The sequence below is a fragment of the Trichechus manatus genome, unplaced genomic scaffold (assembly GCF_000243295.1).
Source record: "Trichechus manatus latirostris isolate Lorelei unplaced genomic scaffold, TriManLat1.0 scaffold00013, whole genome shotgun sequence".
NCBI lineage: Eukaryota > Metazoa > Chordata > Mammalia > Sirenia > Trichechidae > Trichechus > Trichechus manatus.
The window spans coordinates 22,454,526-22,465,827 of record NW_004443949.1 but is presented as its reverse complement, the minus strand read 5'-3'; the positions used below and the strand labels follow the sequence as shown (position 1 = coordinate 22,465,827).

The following is an 11,302-nucleotide window of genomic DNA, read 5'->3' as shown; positions in this document are numbered from 1 at the left end:
ATTTCTTTTGTTTTTGTAGGTTTTGTTTTTGCTGAGACTTTATGTTTTTCCTCTTTTTTTTTTTATGAGTATGTTTGTTAACTTTCTTTGTGGTTACCATGAATTCTAAGTTTGAAGCAGTCTACCATTACTTGGTATCGCCTTGCCTTCTTCTCCATTAGAAGGTTCTATACCCATGCCATTTATTCCTTCTTTTATTGTTTTGATGTTGTTGTCATTTACTGATTAACTGCTCTGATTCCCTGTTGTATTTCTTTTGGTTTTGGATAGTCCTCGGGAGTTCATTTCCTAGATTGGTATCTGGCTGGTACGATCTCTCCTCGTTCTCGGTTCTCTGTCAGTTTTCTCAGTCCATTTGGTGCTTGGCTGAGTTCTTTATCTCTTCATTTGATGTTTTAGGGTTTCAGGATTGTTGTATTCTCTGTTCGGCTTAGTTTTTCAGATCTTTGCTTTGGAGGGACGGCATGGTTCTTCTGCCTAGAGCGCCATTTTCCAGGCAAGTTACTTTTAAAGGGATTTACAAGTAGGGAGTTCATAGAAATTATGTCAGCAACATTCTTAATCATACTACGCAGGCGAAATGGGGTTTACATATAACCTCCAGGCAAAGGCCAGATTCAGATGCAAAGCTAGTGGGAAGAGGGGAGCCGTAGAAGAAATGATTTTTCAATACAACACTGTAGGACAGGAAGCAGGTAGAGAATACAGTACTGTGGGGGCTCTGTATGACTATGAGACAGATGAATTTTAGGCATTCTGAGTGTTTGGGGCAGAAGGGATGTCATCGTAATTTCTGGTCCTAGTTACCTAAGGTTTAGGGGAAGAAAAGGAAGTAGAGCAAATGTCACTGAGCACCTTTTATGTGCCAGACACTTGCTGATTGGTTTGTCTGCACCATCTCACTTAATCTGGGGAATATGTTTTAGGGCAAGGACAGTTATTCAATTTTTCCATATGGGGAAACTGTGGCTCAAGCAGGAAAGACACTTGGCCAAAACCACATGGCTAATAAGTCGCAAACCTGGATGTTACACTCTGAAGTGGGATTCAGACAGTTAAATAACTTATGGTGCTCTTAGTGTTTTCTTGGCTGCTAAACATTACAAAAATAATATTTGCTTATATAATGAGATAATGGTTAGGTTGGAATCAATGATAATAGTGTTCACAAAGTGTGAAAACCTAATTTTTGTAACGTTAAGAAGGTTAAGTATGTAGATATAAATTAATTGGATATAAGTAGATGGATATTTTAAAAGACGTGTCTTGGAAAAGTGAAATGTTGCATCTACCCTGAATCAGTATTTCCATAGCTGAGAAACAATTGGGGAAAAATTATGTACAATGCATGACAAAGGGCTAATTATCTCAATATACAAATAAATTTTATAAATTGGTAAATAAACTGCAGCAACTTTATAAAACCATAGACAAGTGATATAAACAGGCAGTTCATATAAACAGGCAATAAAGATAGAAAAACATGCTCAGCACTACTCCTAAAACAGCAGCAATACACCTCTTTCACCGATCGGATTTTTAGAGAGTTAAAAGATTGATTAAACCTAATATTGACAATTGTATGAGGAAATAGGACAGTTTTTCAGTATGTATTTAGCAAAAGTTTAGATGCCTGTACCCTGTGAGTAATTTAATTTTCTAGCATTTTATCTTCTATATATATTTGGACAATTTTGCAAAGATATACTGTATTTTTACGCAAATAATGTGCACCTTCTATGTTTGTTTGCCAACCATGCCTTCCCCCATGAGTCATTTTCATAAGCGTGCTATGCTAATTTTTTTAGAGCAGCATGTTAAAAAAATTGACATAGCAGCACTTATGAAGATACCTCACAGGGGCCGGTGGGGAGGGGTGCGGGGTGTGGTCACCAAACAAACAGAAGGCATGTTCTATTTGCGTGAAAATATGGTGCCCAAGTATGTTCTTTGAAAAATTATTGGCAATAACAAAAGAAAAAAAGAAGATATAATTTCAGTTTCTATTATTAAGAGATAGTGCAAATGGTTACCATGCTTGGCTGCTAACTGAAAAGTTGGAGGTTTAAGTCTACCCAGAGGTACCTCAGAAGAAAGGCCTGGTGATCTATTTCCAAAAAATCAGCCACTGAAAACCCTATGGAGCACAGTTCTACTCTGACACACATGGGGTGGCCATGAATTGGAATTAACTTGAAGGCAACTGGTTAACAGGCTGAGTACTAGTTAAATAAATAGTGGCACACCACTAAGGTAGCTACGAGTCAGAATTGACTCGATGGTGATGGTTTTTTTGTTTTGTTTTTTTTCCCTTAAAGAATGAAAGAGACACACTGCCTTGAATGTGTGGGTTTAAACAATTCATTATCTCTCACAGTTCTGTGGGTTAACTGGGCACTTTTTTCTGCTTGGCTAGGGTATTTGGGTAGCTGCAATCATTTAGAGCACATATGGGCAATTTTTTTTTGTGTGTAAAGGAAATAGTAAATAATTTAGACTTTGTAGGCCACATAGGTCTCTGTCATAATATGCTTCTTCTTTTTAAATTTTTTTTCTTAAATAACTCTTAGAAAATGTAAGGAAACATTGTTAGCTCAGGGCCACACAGACCCTATTGTGGCCTGTAATTTGCTGACCCCTAATCTAGAGGCTTTACTGGGAGGTCACCTATTGTTGATTGGGAACCTCTGTTCTCCACATGGGTGGGGTCTCTACATAGCTGCTTGGGCTGCCCCATGGCATGGCATGGATCCAGAGAGGAACCCTTCCAGGAGAGCAAGCCCCAATATGCAAGAGATTATTAAACCTCCTTTTGCATCATGCTTGCTGATCCCCATTGGCCAAAGTTAGTCACATGGCCAGGGCCAGAGTCAGTGGGGCGGACTACACAAGCGCATGAATACCAGGGTGCATGGTTCATTGGGGGCCACCAAAGTCCAGTCTGTCTTCTAAACTGATAGGAAAAGAGTTTCAAGTAATATATGTTTAGTGGAAAAAAGCAGGCTACTGAAGAATATGTGTTGTAGAATAATCCTGTATTTTTAAATATGTTAAATACATGACTCTTACATATGTATATAGAGATGGTTATATTTACTTATGTAAGTTTGTATGTATATGTAAATATGTGCTTCTGTATGTGAGAAAAGGCCCAAAGGATACAGAATTAACAGTGGTTAATTTCTCTGGGAATTAGGGCAGGTGAGTTTCATTAAGTAAGAGAGGGAGGACTCTTATCTCTTTCTCAGATACCCTTCTATACTGCTTGTATTTTTTTTAACATGATAATATATTACTTTTATAATTTTAAAAGGAAAACAAAATTTTCAAACCTGGGCTAAGAAATTTTTAAAAACAACAATAACAAAATTGCCCATGTAAGGGAAAAATAATTCAGTTAGTTTTTGTAGATGAGTATTGAGATATTTTTAAGTATGAGTATTAATTGATATTTTTAATATGTATTTAAGAGATCTTTTTCAAAAAGTTATATTTAAGTCAGTTTGTAAGCTAAATCCTGTTTTAATGCATATTTAGTTTAAGCGAGTGGTCTGTGATTTCTTCACAACGTGAAATTCAACAGTTGTCTAAATTGATGGTTTTGGTTGGTGAGTGAATGAAGATCACATAGTAGGCATGGCTTGAGCTAGCTGTTTTATTATGGGCAAGTTACAGAATTTCTCTGATACTTGAGAACAATTCTATATAGTGTTGTGAGGATTAAATAAGTTTAATATTTTTTGTGAAAGTATCTAGCCTAAAACCTGGCATATGTAAGTGCTTAAAAAAAATTTTTTTTTTTTGGTTGGGGTTTAAAAAGAGTTTTAAGCCTGATATATCTAAACTGTTGAATATTTAAAGGATGAATGGCTATCTTCTGAATTTTAGCATTAGTTTAGTTTTGTTTTTTAAGATTTTTCTTCATAGATTTCCCCTCCCCCCAACTTTGGTTGGTATTTACCTAAACCAACCAAACCAAACCCTGTGCTGTCAAGCCTATTCTGACTCTTAGCAACCCTATAGGACAGGGTAGAACTACCCCATAGGGTTTCCAAGGAGTGGCTGGTGGGTTCAAACTGCTCACCTTTTGGTTAGCAGCTGAGCTCTTAACCACTGTGCCACCAGGGCTTCTTTATTTAAGTACCAAGTAATTAAAAATAAAAATAAATGGAGGTTGATTGAAATGTGAAACATCATGATGTTTCTAATGAGAAACTTTTCTAATGAGAAACTTTTCTTGTTCAAGGTGATTTTATATGTAAGTAGATTTTTTATTTAATACCTGCTTACAAAATATCTAAAATGGGTATTTTAGCAACTGTAAAGATATGTTGGAGTCCTTGGGTGGTGCAAATGCTTAATGTGCTCAGCTACTAACCAAAAAGTTGGTGGTTTGAGACCATTCAGAGGCACCTTGAAAGAAAGGCCTGGTGATCTATTTCTGAAAAATCAGCCATTGAAAACCCTGTGGATCACAGTTCTACTCTGACACAAATGAGGTTGCCATGAGTTGGCGTCCACTGGATGGCAACTGTTTTTTTAGTAATTTATTAAATAAATTTATATCATGCCTATTTTGATGAATCCTTTATTATGTTTCAGAGGTGAATCTCTAGATAACCTGGATTCACCAAGATCCAATTCTTGGAGACAGTCTCCTTGGCTCAATCAGCCTACAGGATTCCATACATCTTCCTCTGTTCAAGACTTCAGTCGCCCACCACCTCAGCTGGTGTCCACGTCAAACCGTGCCTACATGCGAAACCCAGCCTCCAGTTTACCCCCTCCTTCAGCTGGTTCCATGAAGACTGTGACCACAGGTGTATCCACCACCCCTTCCCCCACACCACGCAGCCATTCCCCTTCAACCTCACAGTCGGGGTCCCAGCTACGCAACAACAGGTGAGGCCCTTCATGTTCCTCCTTTTCTTCTCTTAATCTCATAAAATTTCTCTTAAATCTCTTAAAATTTCCCCAAAATCTTGCCCAAGCTTTCTAATGAAAAAGAAAACCAAAATCTTTTTAGTGTGGCAAGAAAGATCTGTTAATATTTTTCCATGCTACCCTAATAGCGTTTACGGGTTTCTTGTGAAGCTACTGTAAACCTTTAAAATGTCTCCTTTATTGCCACTGTCTCATTTGCTTTACTTGTGGTCAGTGTCTTAGATGTAGACGCACATGAATAGTCTTCAATGTGGAATCATAACAGCATACAGTAGCTCATAAATGCTTTTCAACTTTATGAGTACAAGCTGTTGTAAAATGTTTGACTGTTTTGATAGCTGTTATACAAACTCATTTTATAAGAAATGAGTATGAGAGGAAGGCATAGTAACCAAGTCCTGCAGTCTGTGGAGCTTTTAACTAGCTTCACCAAAAAAACAGAAAGAAAAGTAGATTAGACCTTGCTTTTTAGACTTTTGATTATCAAGATCAGTGCTTATCTCGTCTCTGTTTTGCCAGTATTTTGTTCAGTCATCATCAGCTGACTTTTCTGTAGGCCATATGCTGTGTAAGAGTTACAATGATGGGGTCTTCACTAGAAACTTACCTTTTGATATGGACTAAGGCACAGATATCAAAACGTGCTAGGCTTTTTAGATGTGTGTAGCTTCTCCACAGATAATTTATGCTTCATGTAACTACATGCAGCATGCTTCTGTCACCAGAAACGAATGAGTTCTACTGACATATATTACTTTTTGTCATAAATGCTTACAAATGAAAACACAATGATCATTATTAGAGTTTTATTTTTAGCTGTCAAATCAGGGACTTTGATAAGAAAACATTTTATACCAATCCAAAATAATATGACATGTACCAGAACCTACAATATGTGTATCAGGGAGTTTGACTTTAGATAAGAAGGGGCTAAGGATTTATGGTAAATCTGAGGGGAGATGAGGAGGGCCTTGGGGTGGAGGGAAGGCAGAGGAGAGATTACCCACTTGCTTACTGAGAGCCTCGCTATAGGAGAGCAGATGGGGCACAGGCTATGGGCTTTTCTGCCCTGAGAAGATCTCTGTTTAGGAGGTGGCCCTCTAAAATCACGCTCTCAGCTGCTATAGCTCACTGTTCAATGTGACTACAGCAGTATGGTATACTGTGGGGATGCAAAAGTAGGAAGTGGCCTTCACCTTATCACCTGGGAGAGGAGATAAGACCTGCATCCAGAATAAATTAGAAACCCTTCTTATCTATCTAGATGGTAGCCATGAGGCAATTTTCTTTTCATTCTCTTGACAGAGGCAATCTTTTCAGCCAGAGGCTGAGAGTCAGGAAAGCTTTGACACCTCTGTTTTAACTAGAACACTGAGTGAATAAGAAAGAGGATGAAAATAAGGTTGAGGGGGTAGGTGATAGAGGACTTTCAACACGTCACAAAGGAAGTTGGGCTGTTCTTTGAATGACATGGTTAGTGTTGGCTTAACAGGTTAGACTGGCAAGAAGATGTAGGATGGATTAGAGGAGGGGGAGCGGTTGGTGGGCAGACACAGCTACTGAGCACAGCGATGACAGAAACTGGTGCATTATGTGAATAGGTGGCAGAGGTCTCAGAACTACCCTGGAGATCCTTTAAGGTTACAGTATACTCAAGGCAAGCTTTGGTTGGCTTGTGAAAGTTTTTCTCCCCCGATACATAGCACCTTTCTGAAATTATCCTGAATGTTAATACCCGAGTGCTGTTTTCAATAACAACCTTGCACTGTACAGGTGAGAGCCTCCATTCCCTTCTTGTTCTGTGTCTAGGTCAGTCAGTGGGAAGCGCGTGTGCTCCTACTGCAATAACATATTGGGCAAAGGAGCTGCCATGATCATCGAGTCCCTGGGTCTTTGTTACCATTTACATTGTTTTAAGGTGAGATGGAGATCAACGGCCTGCAGGTCCGAAAAGCTTTGCTTGGAGAGCGCATGGCTTCTTTGAGCTCTGGGTGTGGGCATGCACTAATGAGCTTGGTGCTCCTCGCATCTGCGCTTTGAATCGTGAATTGCTGCTATTACTTAGTTCTCAAATCTTGACCCTAGTTTTAAATAGTTAATCTAGAAATACTGTGCTCTTCCTAGCTCTGATTTGTTAGAGTGCATAAATGTCTTCTCTAACATGCTGCCATAGGCATATGTCAGATATAATGTACCGGTGTTATTAACATCATAAAACCAAAAAAGCAAACCCATTGCCATTGAGTTGATTCTGACTCATAGTGATCCTATAGGACAGAGTAGAATTTCCCCATAGGGTTTCCATGGAGCGGCTGGTAGATTTGAACTGCTGACCTTTTGGTTAGCAGCCGAGCTCTTAACCACTGCTCCACCAGGGCACCATTAACAGCATGGGGACATGCAATTATAACAGTGTTTGAAAGCATAACTTTGACTAGGGAGAGTATATGAGGAAAACTATTGCAAATATGTTTAAAATTGCACAGGCTACTTACACATTTGATGAGTTTTTGCACTTAAGAAAGAGCGAAGGCTGTGACTGCTTTGTTTTGTAGCATCTGTCTCTAGAGACACATCTGTGTGATTCTTGAACTTGCATTGGGCCAGAGAAGGATTTTCATTGTTGATCCCGGAGTCCCGCTGACTACAGCTTGTTTCAGCTTGTACATTGCTGGCTTGGTTTGTTCCTAGGCAGAGCAGGATGAGTCAAAATAATTAGTGTTTGAGCACGTGGAACCAAAATACCCAGCCTTGAAGTGAAGGTGCTGTGTGGGGACACCTGCCAAGCCATTGCAGCAGGGACACCAGGAGGGGCCGTCCCAGTGTGGGGAGCCAGAGTCCGAGTCTTCATTCACCTCAGCTGGTTCTTCCATGTGGTGCCTCACCCTCTTTCATTCTCCTGAGGGGCAGTGAAGACTAAATTTCCTTAAGCTAGTCACTGAATCATTTCTGCTGTTAGATATATTTAGCCTGATCATCTTGGCTCTTGAAATTGGCTTATGAATTCTTTAAATAATGTCTCATCTGGCAGGCTTCATTTTTATCTACTAATTATCTTTAGGCCTTTTTTTTTCTTTGCTCTCGCTGCAATGTACCTAGGAGCTTAAAAGCTGCATTCTGCTCTTCCTTACCCTCCCAGGACTGGCTCAAGCTTTGCTGCCCTGACTGATCGTGGATGTTTTTTTTCTTACCCCTCTCCCTAGTGCATGGCCTGTGAAAGTGACCTTGGCGGCTCTTCCTCAGGAGCCGAAGTCAGAATCCGAAACAACCAACTGTACTGCAACGACTGCTATCTCAGATTCAAATGTAAGAGAGCAAATCAGAGAGAAAATTTCTTCTCTTTTAAGGAGAACGCGGGTGCCCCCGCATCTCCCTGACACTGCAGCCAGCTCCCCATCAACCTCCCTGCCTTAGAATCCCACTTTTGAGTAGTGTTAGTCTGTCCCCTTGGAAAAGGTGTATGGTGAGTGGGTCACTGCTCAGGATTCCAGCCAAAAAGGGGTGGGTTGTGGGGCCAAGGAATGGTGAGGGGACGAGTGCCTGAGAGCCAGGACAGGTTCCTGTGCCATCTGCCCAGGGTCTGGAGAACCTGCTAATGACTGCAGTACAGACAGACAAACACCCAGGACAGCTCAAGTGAATCTTCATGTAGACTGTAATTAATGTGTGTTGGCAAAGGGTTGGTATGTCTTCACCACCTTCAGCTTGGTTCTACAGTTTAACAAATGGGCTTTTATTATGTGATTTAGAAAATGACCAACTTTAAAAAATATCCTTTAAAAAAGTAATAAAGAATAAACAGTCAGTTAATGCTTTTTTATAATATATAACCACATGTTAATATATATATGATATTTTTTAAAAGGAGCACATTAATTCTAATTATATGATGTTTCAGTTTTATTTTTGGAAAAATCGAGTTTTTCAAAAACTTCAAATGCTGCTTTGTGTCTGTGCATGTTTTATTTGTAAGTGTTGTTTAAAACATAGGACAGTGTAATGAGATTGCATATTGTTTATAGCTACATAAAGAAACCATTCTTGCTGTTTATATTTTGAACCTTGATGTTGGTAACATGTGTTTCTTCCTCGTTGTGAAAGGGTATTACAAGTGGTATCAGCAAAACAATTTGGTTTTGAACTCTGAGGTATTTATACGGCCCTTTATGTGGAGAGTGCTTTTGTAAATGATTTAAGCCCAGTCAACTCTCTTTTATCTGTCCGTGGGTTCTAAGCCTTTTTACCCAAGCTGTCCAGTTCTTTCCTGGGTGCTGACATTGAGGTTGGAGAATGTCAAGGCTGGGCATATTGGGGGAGTGTGTGTATGTGTGTGCCCTTTTCTCTCTTTAATCAAATTCCAAAGCCAAATATAATTGATTTTTGGAATCATCGCTGAAAAACTGCCCATGCCTTTACTCTCCTCCAATGCAAATAATAGAGAGTTGAGTGTCATTTATTTCTATATCAGCAATTAATTTTTACTCAATTTTTTTTTTTATTTTTATTTTATTTTTTTTTTGTGCAAATAAAGACTTCTAGAGCCCAGAGGCTGTGAATTTGCCTAGCTTTGTCCTGAGAGTGAGTGACAAGGTTACTCTTTCCGTCTCACTGGGCCGTTTTCTGAGTGATGACTGCTTTGTATCCCAGGTGACGATATTCAAGTGTTATTGAATCTAAGCGCTTTTCTTTCTTCTCTCCTTGCCTGATCAGCTGGACAGCCAACCGCCATGTGATGCAAACCTCCATACGAAAACACTGTTGCAGATAGAAGAAGAGGTGGTTGCTGCTGATGTAGATCTATAAATATATGTTGAATGTCTTTTTGCTCTCGTTTTTAAAAACAATAATCCCCCTTTTTTTGCCTCTTTAGATTCCATAGAAGCATTGTATTCCTGATACGACCTATATTTTTGTTGTTGTTTATTTATAAGAAGGTAATTATGTCTGGGGGAAAAGTGCAGTATTTACTTTTTTGAATTCAGCATATTAAAAGCACAAGGGAAAAAAATAAGAATTTCCGAATATTTTTGAGGCCGATAATGATCTAGTTTGATTTTCTTGTGGTGTTTTGAAGAGGGTATTTTATTGTTTTTTAAAGGTTCTTAAGCATTATTGGAGATAGTTAATATAAATATGTAATTGCATTTGCTTTATTTTAATGTATACTAAATTAATGCAGAACCATATGGAAAATTTCATTGAAATCTACTCCCAGTTTTGCTTTCTGTATTCTTTTTTTTCCACCTATGTAATATTACAATTAAAAAAAAATTAGCTTATGTAACATTTTATTGGCTTGATGAGGGGAGCTATATTTTCTTCACCAAAATTGTTGCTAAGCAATTGTCAGTAGAAAGCACCTTTTTTTCATTAACAAAAAATAACCATCGTTTGTATACAAGGTTTTCTTCATAAACTAGTGAGCCTCTCTGTTCAACTACATTTGTAAATAAAATTGTTGATGCATTTAAAGAGTATTTTCTTTGTGTGTGTATATATACCTTTCATGTCTCCTGATCATACTTAATTATATAGCCTTTCTTAATTTTGTGTTTTATTTAAAGCTTTTTAAAGGAGTAATTGACATAAAATAAACTGCACATACATAAAGTATACAATTTGACAAGTTTTGACATATGTGAAACTATCACCACAATCTTAATGTTGTTTTTACTGAAAAATTTTAATGAAGAACTTCGCTTTATTTTTATTTTTGGTCAAAAGTTGTGTTTCTGAAGACGGTGTGTTTTTATGGTAAGAGGTGATGTGAGTGGTAGATTGTTGCATCTTTTGCATAAAATCCTTACTCATTTTTCGACCCTAGTGATAAAAGAAGAAAATAACAGTGAATTTAGAAAATCTGTAGAGCAAAGTATACCTTAGTGTGTTTCAGAAATCTGGACTGGGAATGAAAGAATACAAAACTTTAGCATGATTGGAGCAAAAATATAAACTTGCTTGTATTCTTCAAAATAATCAATGGGTGGATGATTCTAGGAAATAAGAACTGTATTGGAAGTATGTAATTAAGAGGCTTTTATATGAGAGAAAATTAATAATTTAGTTCCAATTTTTGTTTTTAGTTCTTATTCTTTATTTCTTATTATTAAAGTAATACGTGTTTATTGAAGAACCTTTATCAAACACCTCAAAGCTTAGAGAATAATTCTCAATCCCAATTCCAAAGACAAGAGCTCTGATTTGGACTCATTTTACATACAGTTATTTATTCTCCTTTTTTAATGTTAGATTTTGAATTTTCTCATGCTCTTAAAAACGTTTATATATGTCTTTATTAATAGCTGAATAATGCTCTGTTGTTTGGCACTACTAATATTTAGTTGATAATTCTATTATG

General features: G+C 37.8%; 1 protein-coding gene across 3 annotated transcripts in view; it reads left to right on the top strand.

Moving 5' to 3' along the window:
* Positions 1 to 9,887, top strand: part of LMO7 (LIM domain 7) — a 57,919-nt gene extending 48,032 nt beyond the window's left edge. For 2 of the 3 annotated variants that reach the window (XM_023726725.1, XM_023726724.1), the window contains 4 exons: positions 4,603 to 4,902; positions 6,754 to 6,862; positions 8,148 to 8,250; positions 9,655 to 9,677. In XM_023726725.1, coding sequence (XP_023582493.1) covers positions 4,603 to 4,902; positions 6,754 to 6,862; positions 8,148 to 8,250; positions 9,655 to 9,677 — 535 coding nt within the window. Of the gene's footprint in view, positions 1 to 4,602; positions 4,903 to 6,753; positions 6,863 to 8,147; positions 8,251 to 9,654 lie in introns of all 3 variants that reach the window. The other variant, XM_023726723.1, reaches the window with a different exon arrangement.
* Positions 9,888 to 11,302: the final 1,415 nt, after the last annotated feature.